Below are 22,125 nucleotides of genomic sequence, written 5' to 3'. Positions count from 1 at the left end.
TCCTGTTAAAACAGGGTTTTGCAGATTTGTGTCAATGCTAACTAGCCTTGTGTCAATATCCTGTAACACTTTTGTAAACTTGTCACCGTCATTTCTTTAAAAAAAGTGCAAATATATTGTAAAATCCTAAGGGTTCACAAACTTTTTCACGGCACTGTATGCATATATATTTGTATATAACATTGTATATATGTATATTTCTGTATATATATATATATATATATATATATATATATATGTGTATATAGAATATATATATGTGTGTATATATATGTGTGTGTATATATATATATATATATATATATATATATGTGTATATATAGAATATATATATATTCAATTTATGATCAAGTCATAAGGTCATAGTTCTGCAAAAAGAAAGAGGCATTCTGAAAGGCTGACAAGCGTTCAAGCAGCACCGTATGCAAGCAACGTGAGAATGCTGACAAAGCCCTACTTAGAAAAAAAAAAAATCAAGACTTCCTACACACGTCATTGTGGAGAAAACTCTTCTCACGCTTTCCTAGGACCCCCTGCAGTTTTCTCACACACTCTTTTCATTGGACATTTCAACTTTCGTGGCTCGGAACTTGAGTTTTTACCAACGACATCAAAGTCATTCGACCTTTCCATCCACAAAACAAACTCTTAAACCAATAGCGGTTTCTCTGATGCGCAATTACCGAAAGTTCTTTTTGCGTTGTCATAACGGCTACGCTCAGGTTATGGTTAAGACGCTCACAACCCCTGCGAGCGCAAAGTGGTCGAGTGGCTTCGACTGGAGCCACTGAATCATTGCAAATGTAGAGAATTGTGGTCATGCATTAGCAAGAAAACGACACGGAAAGTCAGTGTGACACATATTTTTTTTTTCCAACGCTGATCAAAAAAACAGCGCATGGGAAATCATGCAAATTGGACACAATCATGCACCGGCAAGACTCTTAAAAAATCTTTAAAATAAAGAATTGTACAAGGTCACAAAGCACAAAAAAAATAATAATAATTGTCCAAAATGTGACAAGATAACAAAATCACGAGTCTGAGTCCTCCCCAGAAGAAGAGTAACAGTCCAGGCCAAGCGCATGACCAGGGGAGGACTTCCCAGCTGTCCTCTGAGGAGTTCCCCCTCTGTCCTCTTTCACGGCCGCCATGTTACCCAAATTAGGCAAAGAACGCTGAAGCACCTTCGCTAGGTTCTGCGTTTGGGAGATGTCCTGTTGATCCGACGTTCCTCTGAACGCCGCGGTGACCATCGCCAGACGCGTGCGGTCAAAATTCAGGGGCTGGTCTTGGTCTCTGGAGACCACCTCGGTGGTCGGCTTGGAAACTGGCGAACTGTTTTCTGAGTGGCTGAACGCTGTGGTGGAGACTTTTGCCTTTTTTGCTGAGAATGGAAGGAAAATACGCTTAAAATGTCTTCTTGTGTTTGTTATATAAAATATTTATCTAAAAAGCTCAAATCTGGCAATATGGAGATCATAAAATGAAAAAGAACTGGCTTTATTATTACAACTGCCACAAGATGGCGCCAAACGCCCGTTTAAGAAACAATCGATGATCTGAGCCGCTTTATCATCACTCGAAAAATCTGGAGAGTTCACATTATTAAAATAAATTTTTGAGATAAACATTAGGGCCCTAATTTTTTTGACTGCCTGCACTTACCAATGCTCGTAGGCTCCTCCACATCTGCTCTCCTTTTACAATAAGCCCTGGGGGTCCAAGGTTTGTGCTTGCAGGTGGGGTCAAGTACTCGTAGCTTGGTCAAAAAACTTTTGTACTCCCGTTCCAAGGCTTCTATCTTCAGCTGAAACTCTTTTATCTTCCTCTCAGGATAATGTGCAAGTTGGGATTGCTGGAAAGGGGAAACATGCAACATGACAGCCATTCTTGCCGTGGAAATATCACCAAGTAAGTACCTGCAAGTAATACTCCATGTCTTTCTTGATGCTGGGGATCCATTTTTTCACAGAGGAAACCGAATTAAGTGTACACTGGGAATCAATATTTTGAAAATCAGCATCAACATAATGATCAAGTCAAAATCAAAATGTATTACCAGCTTGGGTCTTCGCTGCTGGACATCTTTTAGTCGACCCTCTGTAATAGCAAAATAATAAGAACAGCTAAGTAACGAGACAGTGGTGAAGCTAACGGGCTAAATGTCAACTTAACATCGTTACAAGCTACGTTACCTTCTCTCTCTTTCTGCAGCCAAAGTCTGTTTAAACGTCCTTGTTGCTTCTCTTCATTTCGAGCCATTTTCAATCGCTACAGACGGGAAACTGAACTCGATCGAATCACAAAGCGAAAGTAAACAATGTCACGTGATGAGGACGTCACGTGATGTGCTCTCGCGGTAGTAACGTGAGAAAAGATGATCGTATTTTGTTTTACGACCGTAAAAATAATATTATTAATACGTCTGACTTGTGTATTAATACAACGGCATTGAATATAAATGTAATGGAACAAGGTGTGGATAACATTTATAGAAATTATTGAGTGTAATTCAATGTAACCATGATCATGACATGGAATCAAAATGTGTTAAGTAAAATACAGTTGTTCCTTTACTTTGTAAAAAACAAGATAATTGACTTTTGGGAGGGAAATTGGATGTTTTTCAATTTACACGCTTTGACATACAACTCGGGATTTACCGTATCCTGAGGAGATTACACGAGTGGAGTCACTTTCCGTAAAACACGCCCTCTTTAGCGTGACGTCGATGATCCGAGCGAGCCCTCTCCTTATATGGTAAGGCAAGGACACCATTTTCCGGAATGATATCATCTGGTCCCACATTTCGGCAATCGGATCAGGATAATAATTAGGCAGCCGGATTAGAAAATAAAATGCTTAAATGGGGGCAAACTGGCACATTACTTATATTACAGGACTTTGTAAAATATAATGTAAATGCATGTTGGGCCAGATTAAAGGAACAAATCGTGGTTATTATTCTAGGAACAAACAAAATTGAATATATGTATTTGTATTGACAAACGAAATGTTAGATGCACATTTAAATCTATGGAAAGTAACGTAATAAATTGCTGTTTAGTAGAATCACGTGAAAATGTGAAGATAACCCCAAGAGTACTTGTTTTACTGGGACTGTGTCGCCCTCTAGTGGCGCTTTGATTTACACCATGATAAACTAAATGCCTTATTCAGCCACTGTTCATAAATAATTGTACACTAATAGGACACATTCATTTTATGAGTTAACTATGTTTAACCAAACATTTGACATCTGTCGACAAAGTCCAATAACTTTATTGTCGAATTAAGTGGAATGTGTTTTTTTTGGTCAACTTTTAGTGTCTTAATAATTGTTTCCCATCCTCCCTGTTATATTTCTATTTCAAATTGAAAATTATGACTAATTCTTCAGTTTCACATGCATCCCATGAAGTTTTTTTTCCTGTATTTGCAAAACAGTGCAGGAATTCCAGTCCTAGGGCTAGTCCACTTTTGTCAATATTAGATTTTACAGGCGTGGTAGCCCAGCCTGATTTGAAAAAGAAGTCGAATCCAGTTTAGAGAAATCTCCTCTAGTCCATAGATCAATACTTCTACTAATGGAATTTAACTAGCAGGTACTACAGTGCATATTGCAGCTCTTGCAACATGTTACAACATGCCTTATTGTTCTGCTTTGACACACCCACACCAAGAAAACAGGGAGAGACCATGAACTCATTTTAGACAGTTTATTTTCTTCTTAAATATTGATGACTTTCAAACTTAAAAAAAAGATACTTATTACAAATGGTAAACATAAGTACTCCAAGTTGATCTTATATACATATAGCAATGAGTGAAACCTCATTAAACAAAGTTAATCTTGAATATTCTTTCTAACTTCTTACAATAAAGAAAAAGTTGGGTTGTAACTCAAGAAGTCAGACAATGTGTCCCCCTCCCTAGAACGTGTGTCCAGATGCTTAGGAGCTGGGCCAATAATGATGATGAGCTGCAGCAAGAAAACAAGTCCATTGCAGGTTCATATCAAGTCGGCTCTAATACTGAATGTATTCTCCACTGATCCATGAAAAGCAAGAAAAAGAAGTCTTGTCCAGTTTGACAACACAAACAGAAAAAAAAATTCTGTTTTGTCGCCGGCATGACCAGATCATCCCTCTCTGGGACTGACCTCATGGCACTGGGGTACTTTTTTTTTCACAGCCCATCGTTCCTTCCGGACGGTGTGGCGCCACGTTATCCCAAACTAGGTGCAGGATTATTTTTTTTTTGGTTCAACTTAAAAGTTTTGTCTTCTTCTCGGCGGTTCAAAAGGTCTGGAGTTGCTGCGTCAACATGAGCTGACAGCCGCTGTTGACGTGGTTCATCACCTTTTGCTTGAGTTGCGCCACCTGTTCCCGCAGTATGTTGGCAGTGGACGCCAGTTCTGAGTTCTGAGACTTGAGGTTCTTCACTTTATCCTCCAGCCGCGAGATGCGCTCCAACTTCCTTTTGCGACACTTGGAGGCGGCGATGCGGTTGCGCTGGCGCTTACGCTCAGCCTTGATGCGCTCCTGGTTCTCCATGTCAATGGGGGACAGCGGAGGCGTCTCACCCGGCATCTCAGGCACAGTTTGCGGCTCTTCCTTGAGCGCGGTGAGCATCGGGAGATGGGAGGAGGAGCTGGAGGAAGAGGTCGAGGAGGATGGCTGGGGGTAAATCGGGAAGGACGCGCTTGGGGCCGTGGAAGTGTAGCTCAGTGCTGTGGTGGTGTAACTCGGGACGGAGGAAGTGTAACTCGGAGATGACACGGTGCTGATAGCTGGCTGAAACGTGTTTAAATCCTCGTAAACCGGCGAGTCAGAGCGCACGGTGCCGCTGTACACAGCCACCCCGGCGACGGACGCCGCTGGCGCCGCCGAAGGGACGCTCACGCCGGGCATGTGTTGGTGATGGAGCTCGGCCAGGGCGCGCACAAACCCCTCGGCGAAGCCTTCCTGCTCGTCGGTGACGTTCTTGGGGCACAAGAACTGCGTCGGGGTCGGCGTGGTGGTGATCAGCCCGTTGCTCGACTGAATGATGAGCCGCTCCAGCTCCGGGGAGGCCAGCTTCAACAAGCCCACGTCCGGGGAAGTGAGCAGATCGCCGGCCCTGGCCCGTAGGTGAGGCTTCAGGCTACCGACGGGGTCGGACAGGTTCAGCGTCATGTTGTGCTTGAGCGCCTTGGAGCCGCTGTATCCGTAGCCAGCACCGTCGTCGTAGAAAGTAGTTTCCATCTTCGTATACATAGAAGTGAAACCGAAAAATACAAATAAACGACTTCCTGGCAACCAGCTGACGTCCAAAAAAAAAAGAAAGAAAAAGTCCCAGCGATCCGTTTCTCAGCACGCACACACGAATCAACACTGACTAATCACAGTATTGTTGTTTCAGTCAACTTCTAAGAAGTATATTCAAATATTTTAATGAAGAATCCGTTAGGAGTGTTTGTCCAACTTTTCTCAGCTTCTCGGTGCGCTAGTAGTTGCCCCTTGCGCGGTCGTGTATATATTCTATCTTCTTCCAGCGTGGAGGCAATCCTTATGCCGCCGCTGCCTCTCCGAAAATAGCCATGATGTCACGATAGGGCTCTCCCATTGGCTGAAGGGCGTGTCTCGGGGAAGACCCGCCCCCTGTTACCTAGACAACCCACACCGCACCCGCCCCAAAGATTCTGAGTCTCGCGGTGCATTGTGGGATGAGGTAATAGCATGGAAGAGCGCCTGCGCGGTGCATTGTGGGATGACGTATTGTTTTTGAATATCTAGTTACCCGCTTTCGACTGTCAGTGGCGGGACAGCCTGCGTTCGGTGCGGACGTGGGCTTGTCCTCTCGTGTCTACTTTAAATATTCGTCACTCTTTCAATTGTGTTTTCCCCAAACTATGCTTCCTTGGTTTAAACTAACAGACAAGAACAACATGCACGCGTTTTTTTGGTAATGCGCAGTTTTAATATGTCATATTTATAAAATGCGTCCTGCGATTGACTGGTGACCAATAATAATAATAATAATAATAAAAGCAACCAAACGACAAGTGGTATTGCAAAGTACTGTAAACCGCCGTTCATTTTTCACAATTACCAGACAAAAAAGAAAGAACCAAAATATGAAAAAAATAATAAAACACTTTCTTTGTCTATATCTTGAAACCGAAGGAACAGAGTGGGGCAATGCCCATGACATAGAAATAAAAAACATTTATTGGATTTTTAAATTCCATTTTTTTTCACAGATTTATTATCACTCCTGGTAGTGAAAAGAGTCTCCGCCCTGGTCGAGTCCATGGAGCCACGTACATTTTAGTTTAGGAGTAATAGAGTCCCAGATATATGCCCCTGCCCGTAAAGTGCAAGTACATTTTCTATTATCCGTGTCAGAGTGTGTAATTAGTATAGTGCAGTCCATTGTCCCCCTGGCCCTTTGTCAGAAATCAGCGCTGGTTTAATGGCGGAAGGTTAACTCGTCCACTCCATCTGTCTGGGTCATCTTACCGGTCACTATCTTCAGCCCGTCGTATCTAAATATGTCCTCCCCCACCACCTTGCTTGATGAGTAAATCAGTCCCCTGGCGCTGGCTGGCTCAGGGAGGCACCAAAAGGAGGATGAACCGGGTCGTAAAAAAAAAAAAAAAACAGCACCGCCGTCTGATTTTTTTTTTTTTTTTTTTTTTTTAATGGCGGTCTTTACACGCTGCTGTACAATGTCACAGTGTGGCAATCAATAAAGTCGGGTATAGTCTGATCTAATGGCTTGGTTTTGTTTCATCGTCTTGTCAGGGAAATATTACATGACTTGACTTTAGTCGTATTTAAGGTGCTAATTTCAAGACTTGCTAGGCTAAACATTTGAAACCGCTTGACTGAATTAGCACCATGAGACTTTACTTGCCTGTTTAAATTTGATCATCTACATTTTCATATTTCTTTTTGTCTTTCTTTGTTTGCTGAAATCAGAAAAAAGAAAATGGGAACGTGCTTGGTGTGCAACTCAAATAGGAGACTGTAACTTCATCCGTCACCTGAAACCTCGCAGACAGGTAAGCTATGCTAACATCTCAATTTAGCTAAGCCTCAATTTAGCTAAGCCTCAACTAAGCTTCAATATTTGAGTTGACAATGTGACTTACTCCCACCAAGACTTTTTCCGCTCTTTGTTCTAGTGGCATATTCTTAAATATTAATCCCTACTTCTCCTCATTCATCTATTCATGACTTATTTTTTTTTTTTGCATATGAAATGCTTATGAGGGAATGATGTCGTCATGCGGTGGCCCACATTCGCGTCAAGCAAACGAGCTATGATGTCATTTCAGACTTCTTATATGATCTCATTTGAACTACCTTCCTCTTTTTTGTTCCCCGATTCACATTGCAATGTCGTCAAGCGGCGTTTAATGCCGCGAGGTCTTAAACGCTTCAGTATGCGGTTCATCCCTCCCAATGGCCGCCATGTTTAAAGTTACAGTTACCACATGGTACTATGCCAAATATATTTTTTTACGGCATGGACGTGCATGGGTAAAATTAGCTCGGGGGACTCCGACACTACTTTTTTTCTTTTCGGGGAGCCTGTTATATATATAGTAAGTGCAAAAATAGGTTAACCGCATTTGAAAGTGCAAATGCTTTAAAGAGATATTAAACAACTTCTGCTATTGAGATTTTATTTTAAGGACATATTGCTCCTTTCTATGGTTCACCGGTTCATCCTGTCACCATGGCGACACACATACACACACACGGTGAGAGAAAGCAACCAGCATCTGAGATTTCGGCGGCGAGAACTTTTTTAAAAACAATACGAGCCGGCCCACAGCCTGTTTCCATCACGGGGGAAATCCGGCCGCCCTGACAGCCACTGATAGGAGTAAGATGAGAGGGAGAGGAACGAGGGAGGAAAAAAAAGGCAGGGGAGAGATAAGTGAAAGACAAAGTGTGTGTGTGGGGAGGGGGGGGGGGTGCGCGAAGGACAATACAGAGGGGAAAGTCATCATGAGGATGGAGGGAGGCAAGGAGAGTGCAGGGAAGGGGCGAGCGAGGGAGGGAGGGTCAGGATGAAAAAGTGAGTTGAGCGAGAGAGGCACGATGGGAGGAAAAGCTGCAGAGCGAGTCCACTCGGGTCAGGATGCAGCTGAGCAGGAACACAGCGCTTGGAAAACGGGGGTGGCGAGGTGTTGGGGGGGCGGGCGGGCGGTTATAAGTGTGGGAGTTTCATCTTGGAAATTAAAAAGAAAAAAATCCCCAGAAAAGTCAGTGAAACTCTTCAGTTTACTTGACTTGAAACCATATTTTAAAACCCTAACCCTGACTTTAATACCCTACTTTGAAACCCAACTTATAAGATTTTAAAAACTCGCAACCCAAATGCTTGAAACCTCTGAATTTAAAACCTAATTCAAAACCCTAAACCCGATTTTTGAAACCCTGACTTCGACCTTCCGTTCAGTTTGTCCTCTTTGTTCCCTGCATCACATTGTCTGCCCTACAGACTTTTCTTGAATTTTAAAACACGCACACACACGTTATAAAAAGATGGTTGCAGCCATTTTATAATGAAAAAGCTGAGGCAGGGCTACATGACAAATGTCCCTGGTTGCCTCCTAGATTTACTGTGATGGCCCAAAGTCGGGAATCATTGTGTTTGATTATAAAATGCACTACACACACACAGACACACACACACAGACACACACACACACACACGAGGAAGAGCAATGTCTTATTGTTCCGTCCTTCACCGTGAGAGAGCAACAAGCTCTCCGTGCTCATCGAGGTCCCTTCCTTCTTTTTAATTAATTAGTCCCATAAAACGTCAAAGCTCGAAAGACTTTATTGGTGTTGGCGATTAATTGTCGCTAACTACCCAGACTAATCAAAATCGAGGATTTACTGGCCAGAATCACGTCGGAATATCGATTGGCTGCCGAGCCTTTCAGCGCGTTATAACTCACTCAGGTCGTGACATCATTGGGTTCTGCTTAACACCCCCCCCTTCTGTTTTTAGCTTTAAAATAACTATTCAATTATTAAAAAAAAAAAAAAAGTGTCATTAGTGCATTCCTCTTCATCACAATGATTATTTTCATGACGACAGGTAACACAAGACATTTTTTTCCGTCGAGGGAATAAGATGTTTTTAATATAGTTGTTGTCCCAGTGTCATTTAATCCGGCAGAGTGCATCTGGGCCTGATTATGTAAATGAAATAAAAAAACAAAGGCAGTGAGCCGCGCATATGAACACGCGTGTGTGTGTGTAGTTGTGCATGTGAGTCCTCAGCTGGCAGTAACAGGGCGGCGAGTGTGAGTGTGTCACCGGGGAGAATGATCGATAGCTATTAAAACCCGCCGGTGCCTCGCTCCAGATGGAGAGCTTTTTTCTCTGTGTGTGTGTGTGTAAGTGTGTGAAAGCAAGCGCTGTTTGTACAGGTGGGACAGTGTATGGCAGCAATGCTAACCTGTTCCACTCCATTTACCTCTGCAAAGCGAGAGGGGGACCCCCCCCCCCCCCCCCCCCCCAACCTCGCTCATGCAATGTGTGTTTTTGTTTTAGCACACTTTGTTGGGGGGGGGCATACGTGTATGTTTGTGTTGTTTTGTGTGTGCAAAAAAGTGTGGCTGGCAGCTTGTCAGCATGTGTTTGGACTTGCTGGTTATTCCAACATGGCCTTTCAGAGGCAATCAAGAAGTCAAAGCCAGGCTGGAGAAGGAGGGTGAGGAGCGCACAATCAAGCTAGGAAGAGTTGGAGGTTGTTCAAAAGTCTCAAATGGACTCAAGGAGAGAAACTACAGGATGTAGCGTAATTACACAATCTGTTTTTTGCCTGATGTTATTTTTTGGGGGGGAAGTTGGGATCAATTAATAGCATTTCCATTCATTTGAATGGGGGACAATGATTTGAGATACAAACCCCAAGGGTTAAAAAAATAATGGTGAACCAGTGGATCAAAAGGATTTGGAATCTTTTTTTTTTTAGGCTCAATTTATGACAGTGCCACTTTAAGATCAGCCCTTATTGGATTTATGAGGGTTACAAATAGGATGGTGGCCTATGAAACATTAGACAAGCAAGTCTTGCTTTCTTACTTACACTTGTATGGGCACATCGTGGTCCTCAGCGCCCTACCCCCTCTGAGAAGGCCATGAAAGCCGATCTCAGATCGATACAGTGAGTGGTTGGTGGGGGGCGTTGCATGCAGATGGTCTGCCCGGGACCACAATGAACACAAACTCGGCAAGGTTGCGACAAAGCACGGTGAGCAATCACACATTTATTTTTTTCCGCTGGGTGAGCAAGAGGAAGTGTGTCAGACATCCTTCGCTGTTGTTTGCACTCCAAGATTTTGCAATTCAAACGTGTCGTCTATCTCCGAGGCGTCCTTCTCACGGTCACATTGACGGGCGCAGTGAAAGCGGGTGAAGGTGACCGTAAATCAGTCAGTTTTTTTTTACCATGGGGCAAAAGGCCGCGATGTGTCTGGATGGTACTAGTAATTAGTCAGCGTCTCTTGACTTTGTCTTTGACCGGGTACACACTTCCAGACAAAAGTAGTTCAAGTTAGGGTTTCAAAGTAGGGTTTCTAGTCTGGGTTGGGTTTCAAATCATTATTGGTAACTGACTGACTGACTGACTGACTGACCAACTAACTGACCAACTAACTGACCAACTAACTGACCAACTAACTGACCAACTAACTGACCAACTAACCGACTAACTACCCAACCAACCAACCAACCAACCATCCAACTAACCAACCAACCAACCAACCAACCAACCAACCAACCAACTAACCAACCAACTAACCAACCAACTAACCAACCAACTAACCAACCAACTAACCAACCAACTAACCAACCAACCAACCAACCAACCAACCAACCAACTAACCAACTAACTAACTAACTAACTAACTAACTAACTAACTAACTAACTAACTAACCGCTAACCCTAACCCTAACTAACTAACCAGCTAACTAACTAGCTAGCTAACTAACTAGCTAGCTAACTAGCTCACTCACTCACTCACTCACTCACTCACTCACTCACTCACTCACTCACTCACTCACTCACATAGCTGAGAGTGCGTTTGTGTGTGTGAGTGTGTGTTTGTGCGCACGTGGGCACATGTTTGTTTCTTTTTCCTCGCAGGCCTTATTAATTGTCCGCACATTCCTGTCATAACCCGAAGCCGCGTGCGCTCTTCGCGTTCTGGCTCGGACTGAGAAAGGATCGGATTGTCCTGTTGCCGTGGCGACGCGCTAACAAATACTTCCAGCTTCATGTGGCACCTTACGCCAACATTCCAGCATCTGCTAGTTTGGCAAAGTTCCACTGTCAGTCGATTATTATTTTTTTTTTTTGTGGACCTCCTCCTTCTCCTCCACCATTTATCTACACCTCCCCCCTTCCCTCTGTCCATCTCCCTCCTTCACCATCTCTCATCTCCTCGGGATAGAAGCGCTCTTTGTCCTCTGCTAGTGAATGAACTTGAAGTGTCTGTTTGTTTTATTTCCACTTTTATCTGCACTTGGAAGTCGATTTATCCAAGGCTTTACTTCTTAGCACACCTTGCGCTATAAAATAAGCTTTCAAATCATTCTGGAACACATAAGAGTTCGCCGAAGAGGTGACCACAGATACTTTGCAGCGTTGATCCGTCAAATTTCCACAACAATGTCTGCTTGGAGACCCAACAAAACTCCAGACCACGCCCTTCTCCCGACATTGAGCAACAGTCGAGGGAGGGGCGCAAACATGGCAATTAAAAGCAAGTTTTGCATCAGGGTTTCAAATTAGGGTTCAATTACGTAAGTTTCAGGTTAGCGTTTCAAGTCAAGGTCAGGATTTTCGGTTTCCACTTAGTGTTGAGGTTTCAAATGATGTTTACAAGTCAGGTTTCAAATTTCAAAGTTGTTTCAAGTCAGGCTCACGAGTTCAAATGATGTTCTCAAGGCCCGGTTAGGCTTTCAACTTTGGTTTTCGGTTGTTGTTTTTTTCCTAAAGTCAGGGTTTCGTGTTTCAATGTCAGGTTTAGGGTTCTCAAATCCAGTCCAGGTCGGAGTCTCGCAAGTTTACCCGGAATGTGCTTCTTCCGCCCTCTGGACCAATCATTAATCAGTATTTGCTCGGGGCGCTGCGGCCGTGAGAAGTTATTTTCACAAATCACTTTTCTGCCCGTGTGTGTAGATATTTGTGCAGTTGGACTGGTTTGATGGAGAGGAAAAGAAAAAAAGCTCAGTCGAAACTCGCACACACACACACACACACACACACACACAAAGCAAGTGATTGAGTGCACTGGTTAAGGTTAAGGGCTCCAACTCTTATCACAGTCTCGTGTGTGCACATGCATTAGCTGCCTGCATCCATGTGTGTGTATTTGTATAACCCTCGTGTGTGTGTGTGTGCGTGCATGTTTGACAAAACCCAGAGCAGCTCGTGAGATGACTCTGTGTGTTTTGGCAGTTGGGCCATCGAAGGTCCAGACATGTTTGTACGCAAGCGTGCAGAGTCCCCAGCGGGACCCTCGGCCGAGACCAAACAATGTGATGAGGCGGCCCACCCTGGAGATCACATTAGATCCGGATTGTGCCCTTCTATACGGGGGCGTCCTTGAGCAACACTTTGACGACTCGCCTCACAAGCAGCTGGAGAAAAGATGGTTAAATCAAGTCGGGGGGGGGGGGGGGGGTCTTTAAACATACCACCGTACCTTGACCTATGAATTCAATTCATTCCATGACGGTCGTAAACTTTTAAAAAGATCACCGTTGTAATAAATTGAAACGCCGTTAAGTCGTTCCAGCTTCGTAAAATACAATTATTTTGTAATATTTTTTTAATAGGAGAAAAATATTTTCTAAAACTAAGGCTGGACTGATATAGATTATTTTAATCTCAAAGCCATAATTAAAAAATATATATTTTTTAAACGTGACAAATAAGTTCTTAAAAATAATCAACTCCTCAGTGTTGTTTGGCTGACCCAACCCGGAGCGGTGAATTATTTATCGTATTTAAATGGAAGCTTTTATTCTACGGGGCGTGGCCGCCCGCGTCAGTAATAAACACCTCAACTGTCAAATGCTGCAGGTGTTGCCAATAAATGGCAGCCATTTAGACGCTGACTTGAAATGCTAAATTGTGCGAGAAAACTCAAAAGGGCATTTTCAGCTTGACGCGTATCCCACCAGGCAGCGGAGGAAGTCGTTTCAAGCTAATAGCCATAAATGAGCGGGCTAACTGGCAGTAATTAACCATTGTGCATATACGCGTGTCACTTTGCCAGCTTTTTGACGGCCGGCCGGGGCTCAGACACCAACGCTAACACAGCTGGGCCTCGTTCACCCGCCACCTTGCGCTGGTTGTATTGCATGTGAAAGGTAGCTTATTTATTATGTACAGGCGGCCATTTTGAATTTGCCGCACCAGAGGGCTAAAATGGAAAAGTCGCATTACTCCGTTGAGGTTTTACATTGAATAAAAAGTCGTGTTTTAATTGCAAAATAAATATAAATGTGCTTTTCCAATGTTTTTAGTAACCTTGGTTTGTTACTACATAGTTTGACATCGAATGTAGCTTAGCGTGACCAGATAAGCTAAGAGATGACACGGTCGTGGGTTTTGCTTTTTCAAGTGTGCGCAAGCTGCTTATTTCTGGTTGATTTGTAGCGACAACAATCTCTGGCGTTGACAGGACACGTACGCATCCCTCAATCGCAATTTACGGACTCGACTCAGAGGGCTATAGGAATGCGTCGCTAGCCTGGAGGCTAACTTGTTTTGACAATAGAGCGTCGCAGCGAAATTTAGTGTTCGGGTGCCACATTTGAGACACATGCTTGTTGACATTTGCGCTATGCCCGACGCCAGAGGACTGAAAATGGACAAAGAATAAAGTTGTGGTAGGTTGTTGATGAGGAGCTAAGAAGGTAGCTAGGTCACCTCTTGCTCACTCACTTGCTGTGTGAATGTACTTTTATTTAAGCCGAGTAGGAAGGCATATAAAAGTAGTCGGGCTGCTTCCTTTTCTGTTTCTAAAAGGAGGCACGCTTCCAGGTTCTCCTCCTCCAGCCTCGGGTTGAGTTTTTATAGAGATTCACTCCGGCGTTTTGGGATGCAATCCAGAGCCAACGTTGACTGATTGATGGATGCCGTCTGAACACGCCGCACGCTATCATGCGACTGTCGGGCTCATAAAAAAAAAAAAATGGCAGCCGCCATGTCATTGTGTTTGTGCACCTGAGCACTGTTTATTTTTATACGTATGCTTTTGCACTTCGGGGCCCGGAGCTCCACTTCCTGAGGCTCCTCGCTAAGCTTCCTGTCTGAGAGGTCCCGGGTTATCTCGCCGGTCCCGCCTCTTCCGACGCTTGCCGTCGCCACGCAGCTGTTTCCTCTGATGGTTCACACATGCAGCACTGCTACCCAAAGTATATTTGAAAAACGGCAAATGTACTCTATTGGGTTGAGATCAGGCCGCTGACATGGACTTTGGAGAATTGGTTTCTTCTGCAGGTGGCAATAAGCTAGTTTGTGTTCTTCTTGTAGAGTTGACTCCACGGCCATTTTTGTTCACTGACCATCAATTCCCGTTCCCTCGTGTAGCCCCCCCCCCGCAGTTTGTCAAGACGTATTACAACATGTCGAGTGCTCTGCTTTGTTTCAAGTCCAGCAGACGTCAGGGTGACACAAGAACCTCCCTCGGGTTTTAATTAAAATTAAGACCGCTTTCTCACAGAGGGGTCCGCTTAGTCCAAGTCTCTGTCTCGTTCAGTGTTATTAGATGGAAAGTTCAAATAAATTACGTGAAGTAAATCGAGCCCATCGTTAAATTGTTAATAAATCCAAATTTAACTCTGGAGAGAAAAACATGGAACTGCCTAGAGCCAGAACATCTTGATTCGAGCATCCTATCAAGAAATGAAATCAATGCCATCTGCTGTGGAACATATTGAGCACTGGTTTTCTCCTCTAAACCAGTTTGCAATTATCAAAGCGGCTTCAATCTAGCCGCTATCGTTCGACGTCTTAACCGAAAACAAAAGGCCGTCGGTCTCGTTTCAGCCCCAGTTCCGCAAACGCCCGAACCGTACGTTGCCTTGCCGCAGAACTTCTATTTTAGCACGTAGCCTGCGGGTAATTGCTGTAATATCGACAGTAGCAAACTGGTTGTTACAAGCAGCTCGTTCATAAATTTTTCCTTCAGCTCACCTGACTTGTTCTGGCTTGGCACGCTGACAAGAGTACGCGGAGTGACAAACGTGCATACCAGCCAGCGTATAAATAACACCTGCTCGCTTTGTCCGCTTTGGTGTGGGTTCTATGTACGCGAAACAAACCAGTAGCCACAATAAGACGTTGACTTGATTTCACTTCCCTTTTTAGTAATATACTGTATATAATTTTTTTTTAATATTCCCCACACAATATTTCTATTTAATGTTACGATATTTATATGACAATAAAAAAATGTCAAAATAAATCTGTATATTCTTTGGGGGTAGGAAATAATGACACCAGTATTAATTAATTTAAAATTTATTATTTATGTACAAAGAATTCCATAAATAATACATATAATTAATTGAATTTTGATTCATTTTATAATTTATTTTTTTTCTATTTTTTTGAAGTGGTAATAAGCCCGACTCGCCCTGTCCATCGTTTTCACTTGACATAATCTGTCAGTGCTTATCCACTTTGGTGTGACGAAAAGAAAGACTCGACGCAGGGCCTGAGCTAGAAATTTTCTCGTGGGGGGGCCGGGGTTATAAAACATCCCACTGAATCGTGGCTACACTTTCAAAATCCTATCTGTGTCCATGCAGAGAATTGTTTGTGTGTTGACAATCTTCACAAAGTAAATGTTAGGAAATAGCACAGCCCTAAAAACAAATCAGAAATTGAAACTAATCTATTAATACCCTTAACGGCTTCTGTAGCCTGCTGACATGCACTATTTATTTTGAAGACACCAGAGAGGACACACACACACACACTTATTTAATTTGCTTCACTTAGTGCTTGTGATCCCTCCAAAGTGCTGAGTCATGATTATTTTGCACACACACACACACACACACACACACACACACACTCAAGCGATCATCTGATGCTGTTTAATGTTCTCACCGACTAAGTAATCCTTAACCACCCATGTGGTTAACCAGTAACCTGGTAAACCAGTTTGTTTCTGAGCTCGCGTGAATATTTGCACCCTTGACTTGTCGGCTATTAAAATAAAAATGCCGCTATTGTTTTACAGCTGTTGCAAGGGAGGGATAAAAAAAAAAAAAAAATCTGATACGGTTATTAGTATGAACGATTTCTTTATTTACAAAAGTAAAGACAAGTTAAGACCCTCGACCCCCCCCTCACTGGTATGCGCCACAGTCCCCCTTGAAGACCGCCGACTCCCCTTTTTGACTATGTGACAGGGTTCAGAGGTCACGAGCTGGCAGGTGATTGGATGTTGTTGTGGTAAGGGAATACGGGCCCGCTAAGTGCTGCAAAAACACCAACTGGCTCTCATATCACTGCCTACAGGGCTAAAGTGTGTCAGTGTGTGTGCGTGTGTGTGTGTGCGGGCGCATGTGTGTGTGTCAGGTCAAAAAGGGACATGGAGCAGATTTTTATTTTGAACTAGAACTTTGGAACACACGCTCCACCTGGATATTAACCACATCCATGTGTGAGAGAGCGAGCGAGTACTCAAAAGTCGCACACATGTAAATTCATTTGAACACATCATGTTGCAATAGAAGACAAAGATATTTATTCCCAATCTTCCTTGCAAGTTCTCCTCACTGGCTTCCATGTACTTGCATGATTTTTTGTTTTGTCAAGGGCGAGCTAGCATGTTATTAGCCTTTTTGCGGCTTTGACACAGATGGCTGCGTGCGTGCAAATATGGCGAACAATATTGAGCTTTGTGCACACGCCAGTTTATGTGTGTGTGTGTGTGTCTTTGGAAAGTGGAAGGCCAAGGAACATGTAGTGCAGGGGTGTCAAACTTTTTTTTCGCGGGCCGCATTGTAGTCCTAGCTTCTTTCGGAGGGCCGAAATACCCAAATAAATGTATGAGCACCTCATATTATATACAGTAAAAGCTTCAAAACAAACTGACAAATAACTCGTTTTCAAATCAGACTAGTAAAAACTGGTCAAATATTTAAAAAAAAAAAAGATATTAAAAGTGAACACAATTTGCAATTCTAGTAATGACACACGAATTTGATGCACAATTTGTCTTCACCGGCCACATAAAATGAAAATTTTGGGGCTATTTTAGAAATAAATCCACCTGTTACAGAACCTAACCTTTAATTCAAAAATATATTCATAATATTGTTAATTATTACTATTATCAAAACCTGACAGAACAAGTACACACAAGGCTCACGCCAAATGTTTCACTGCTATCGGGAAGTCTCTCACCTCTTCTCAACTTGTCAGTCAGCCTGCGATAAATAATCCCCGCGGCAAATAATTAGCTGGCACCGACGTGAGATCGCCCGCGAGATGACGGGAACAGCCACGGGCGGGGATGCGGTTATATTAAAAAAAAAGAATTATAAAATGATGAGGAGGTGATGTAGGGTCATTGCCAGACAAACCCAGTGACCCTCCATCTTGTTTCGCTTTAACCATCTCCCCCTTCTCCATCTTCAACACGCTCCATTACAATCGACATAAACCTGATTCGGCCCATTGTACGTCTTCGGGGGTTAATATGCTCCGGCGAACTTTTATAGCTCTATAACGCTTGCAGTATTTTCCCAAAAGTTTCTTTTTATATCAAACATCCAGGTGGACCTAATTTATCGGACCCCCGTTGCTACCTCCAGCTTCTCCGTCTTCACCCATCGCACCCACTTGAGCAGAAATCCCGACTGATCCCGAACTCAATGCGAAGCAGATGTGCCATACACATGTAGACGTGAAAAAAAAAAAAAAAGCCGGCAGCGTTTTGGGCCTGAGGGCGGGGATGGGAGGGGGGGTAAGCAGAAACAGCTTCGTCGCTAGGGTACATCCAAAATAAAACAGAGAGCTGCTTAAACAGGCCGCTTGTTTCACGCACACACATGCCGGCTTGCAAAACAAGCTTCTAAGTGAGACAAGATGGTTTGCACTTGTCCTGTAAACTTGTTTGCGTCAAGTTCGACGGTGCAAATTAGGTAACTTCGGTGTCCCTCTCCATTGCTTTATATCGGGAGCAAAAATAAAAACTTAAACGGAAGGGATTTGAACATGACGCAATTTAAAAACAGATTCAATCTCAAGCTGTGTTGAAAGCCATGGTTTGGAAATGAGATGGTGAGGATGCTTCTCTGAGTTGGCTCCATTAGACCAGCAATAGAAAAATCTCGATCCTCTCTAAGCTCACTCGGGTGCCTCCAGGAGCAGCTGCTCAGCAAAGCTTTGACAGATTTGAAGACAATGAGAACAATTTTATCAGTCCAGGACGCCATTTTAAGACTAACAAACGTCACCAAATGGGCATTCCTGGGAGTAATGTTTAACAGGATGAAAACTTTAGTGGAGATAGCCAGGTTGGGCCTGGTAGATAAGACGAGAAGAAGCATTTTCTTTCTTACCTGAATGCTTCCCTCTTCTTAAAGCTGATTTTTTTTTTCTCCATTGCAGTTTCGACTCAAGATAACTTTGGTTTGGACAGCTGCCCACGTGAATAATTCACAGGGAAGCCTACTTGAAAGGCTTCGGGGGAGCGTTGCTTAATCCCACGTTTTCGAGTAGACACAAACGTATCGCCGGAGGAGAGGCACTTGAGTTATTATTTACACGCTGTCCGAAACTGCTCCTCATGCCTGGCTTGATCCAAACAAACATGTTTTGGGAAACATTTGTGGTAGCAACTCGGAAAAAAAAAACAAAAAAAAACATTTTCAAACACAGGCTGACATTTACAGTACGCCCACTCGGCTAATTCGTAGCTCCCGACCTCAACCTGCCTCACTCGGTCCCCCCGTTTAGACGCCCCCACGCTTGAGCTCCAGGAGCCACCAAACATGAGAAGCCACCTAATTTGGTGTCATAAAACTAACATTAGCTACTCCACTTCAGAAGGACGCCCACCATGTTGAGTGCTGGGTGGAACATGGAGATTACAGAGCTGTCACGGTGTCTGCTTGCGGGGAGGCAATTAGAGCCAGGGGGATGTCTTACTAATGGGATCCCTGACCCCAAAGACACACACATACACACACACATCTCAGTTGCTGTGTCCTGAACTTTACCCCGAAAACAAAGACGCATTTCCACCTGAGCAGGATATGCAGAGACACGCATGCCATCAGTTTAGACTCACAGGAATGACAAAGATTCCACAGTAGTAGAGCCACTGGAATATTTTCGACATGTTTCCGAAGTGCGTGAATAAACACTGCAAAGTAAAAAAAGTAGTCAAGTAGAAGTACAGGAAGCTTTTTTTTTTAAAAAAAAAAAAACGTCAAAGTAGACAGACTCATTGAACTCATTGATTTAAAAACAAAAAAGTTGGGAGGGGGTAAAGTGAAAAAAAATGTAATTTCCAGTTTTCCATGTCGCAAAAAGTGTGATTTGATTAAGACAAGAATTATTTTATTTATTTATTTATTTATTTATTTATTTATTTATTTATATATTTTTTAAATCATTCATATTTGGGAAGGATGTTAACATTCTTTTCTGCCGTGTGTTAAATGTGACATTTTCACATTACAGATACTTTAAGTACAGTAAAAAAAAAAAAAGTATTTGTACTCCCACCATTTTGTGTGAGTGAGTGAGTGAGTGAGTGAGTGAGTGAGTGAGTGAGTGAGTGCGTGCGTGATATTTCTCAGACAGAGCATCCATTGTGACGCGTCGGTGTCCCTCAAGGCGCTGGAATCTGGCACATTGTCTGCGTCGGAAACTCGAAGCCGTTACAACTCTCGACTTGTTTTGATCCTAGCAAAAAATTCCAGTTCCTGCCGTGTCTTTTTTTTCTTTCTTTTTTTTTTGAGGGGAGTGACGCCGCTGGACGAGCGTCTGGAAGGAAAAGTCTCATTATGGTCTGAGTGTTGGCGGGTCGAGGACTGTTAGATAAGAGGGGGGAACCCCTTCTTTTGGCCGCGGTCTTCCGGATTTAAATGGTTGCTGGCTTTCTGTCACAATATTCATAAAATATCTCATTTGAGTTTTTTATGAGTAACACAGGGGAGAGATGTTGAGTGGAAAAAAACTTGGATAGGACACAAAAGTATTTTTTCACAAAATGTGAATAGAAAGTAAAATCGATAGAGCTCGAAATAGGAACTGTGGTAAAAGATTAACTTTGAATAGAACCTGCCCTAAAATCAAAGTTTTTGTGATATTGGAGGACAAAAATCCAGAAAACTAGAAACATTAGGGGTATAGGAATTTCCAAAAGTAGTTTAAAAAAAAAAAATAACAAGAATAAAAAGAAAGAAGGCCACCAGGGAGGCAAACCTGGACAAGACACAAGTGGGTGGCGGCAGATAACAAGAACAGGTTTGAAAAAAAAAAAAAAAATAGTAACAAAAAGATGACAAAAGTCAATCTAATAATAAAGCAACAGAAAATGAAACTATTCCAAACACTGATTGAAACAACAAACTAAAAGGTCACAGTTCAGGTGTACGGGTCAAACCGGTTGAGCTCTGAATAGAAACTCAGTAGGTTGGATTATTCCATTTCAAGATAAGAGCTACCCTTCAGCCACTAGCTAGCGGTTGTCGCTATTAGCAACAGCTCTCAGTGTGACGCAAAACATCTTGTAAGTAACTTAAGCAAACCCTGCAAAATGATTGGCTAAGAGCACGCATGGCGTGGACGGGATTCACTCCGCGGGGGCGGGGCGTCTCCGACGAGGCCCCTTTGTGTGCTGGTGTGGGTGTCGTGCATGCAGATGTGAAGTTTGTTGTACGCCAGAGAGACATTTGTGTGTGACAGAAGGCAGCTTGTATCAGTAGCGTGTGACACACAGCGCTCTCTCGGCGGCCGCTAGAAGGACTCGTGCCAAAAAACTCAATAGTGCCTCTGTTTCCTGCTGCTGATTGACAGCAGGGCTTCTTTGTGTGTTTGTGTGTGCATGTGTGTAGTTTGTGGCAACAATGTTGAGTATTCCACTCATAGTATCAGTCAGTGTAGAGTGTAGTGGCGTCCTAAATTTAGTTGTGTATTATTATTCATCATTGTCGTCTAACTGGAAGTATTTTTTAAAAAAAATTGTCATAAATATTTTTTTTTAAATGACTTACTGGTTACGGAAAGTAATTAATTTGAAAAATATATTTTTAATATATACATATTTTTCCCAACAGGTTTTTGAATGTGCTGCTGTTTTGGTTAGCAACACAATTGCACTTACATTGAACTGCAGTTTGAGGAAATTAATTTAGAAGCATGTCGGTGGTTTTTTTTTTTTTTTTTTGTCCGAACAAGCTTTTCAACTGTTTTTTTTTCCTCCCCCCCCAAAGCTGTCTTTGACATTCAGACGTCTTTGATTGACAGCAGGAGCACACGGGAAGAAAATGTCAAGAGTTCCTGACATTCTGCACGACAAAAAAGATTGGGGAAACACCTGCAGGAATTTTTATGAAAATGCAAACAATGTTTTGACAAAGTGGCCACTGCTCAAGCAGATATGAATAATCAGAAGCGTTTTCTGCCTTCTTTGTGAACCTGCTTGAATAATTCAATAAGATTCAAGCCAGGAAGGGACGCGGCTGCTTTACGGCCATTAGATCAGCTGGCGGGAAAAAGTGTCAGCGAGAGAACAGGCGAGAGAGAAGTCATGTGACCTGAGGGAGATTCCCTCACGTGACTTTGTGGAAAATCACCCGGCTCCGTGACGGCCATTCCCAGAAAGCACGAGTGAAACCGAATGTCCTATCCGTTGAAAGACATTACGATGAGCTACTCTGAGCAGTCACTTTATTAGGTACGACATTTAAAAGGTGCACAAAAATACCCTGACGTCCTTAATGCGGCCCACCGAAAATGTTTATATACATTTACCATTTTAATTTAAAATTAATTTCAATTCAGAATTATATTAGTTACAAATAATACAATTAAAAAAAAAATAAACTTCATATAGAGATG

The 22,125-nt window shown here is 42.9% G+C and overlaps 3 protein-coding genes across 7 annotated transcripts in view; 1 reads left to right on the top strand and 2 right to left on the bottom strand.

Moving 5' to 3' along the window:
• Positions 1 to 22,125, top strand: part of LOC125976224 (flavin-containing monooxygenase 5) — a 50,417-nt gene that overhangs the window by 2,229 nt on the left and 26,063 nt on the right. For all 4 annotated transcript variants that reach the window (XM_068652175.1, XM_068652176.1, XM_049732246.2 and 1 more), the window contains exons 2-3: positions 1,837 to 1,914; positions 6,969 to 7,051. The gene's annotated coding sequence lies outside the window, so the exon portion shown is untranslated. The remainder of the gene's footprint in view (positions 1 to 1,836; positions 1,915 to 6,968; positions 7,052 to 22,125) is intronic.
• si:dkey-86e18.1 (uncharacterized protein LOC557342 homolog) lies at positions 849 to 2,366 on the bottom strand. Of its 2 annotated transcripts, XM_049732256.2 has the most exons (5): positions 2,199 to 2,359; positions 2,063 to 2,103; positions 1,923 to 1,997; positions 1,669 to 1,858; positions 849 to 1,387 (listed from the first exon to the last, which is right to left on the bottom strand). In XM_049732256.2, exons 1-5 carry the CDS (start codon positions 2,263 to 2,265, stop codon positions 1,035 to 1,037), a joined length of 726 nt encoding a protein of 241 aa, XP_049588213.1. In that variant the 5' UTR covers positions 2,266 to 2,359; the 3' UTR covers positions 849 to 1,034. The 2 variants fall into 2 exon arrangements, with proteins under 2 accessions (XP_049588213.1, XP_049588214.1); XM_049732257.2 differs by lacking the exon at positions 1,923 to 1,997 and having other exon boundaries at positions 2,199 to 2,366.
• Positions 3,709 to 5,566, bottom strand: jun (Jun proto-oncogene, AP-1 transcription factor subunit). Its single transcript, XM_049732252.2, has one exon. The coding sequence runs from the start codon at positions 5,259 to 5,261 to the stop codon at positions 4,302 to 4,304; it is 960 nt and encodes a 319-aa protein (XP_049588209.1). The 5' UTR covers positions 5,262 to 5,566; the 3' UTR covers positions 3,709 to 4,301.

This window comes from Syngnathus scovelli, chromosome 10, assembly GCF_024217435.2.
Source record: "Syngnathus scovelli strain Florida chromosome 10, RoL_Ssco_1.2, whole genome shotgun sequence".
Classification (NCBI taxonomy): domain Eukaryota; kingdom Metazoa; phylum Chordata; class Actinopteri; order Syngnathiformes; family Syngnathidae; genus Syngnathus; species Syngnathus scovelli.
Note: the sequence above shows the minus strand (reverse complement) of the source record. Positions and strands in the feature narration are given on the sequence as shown.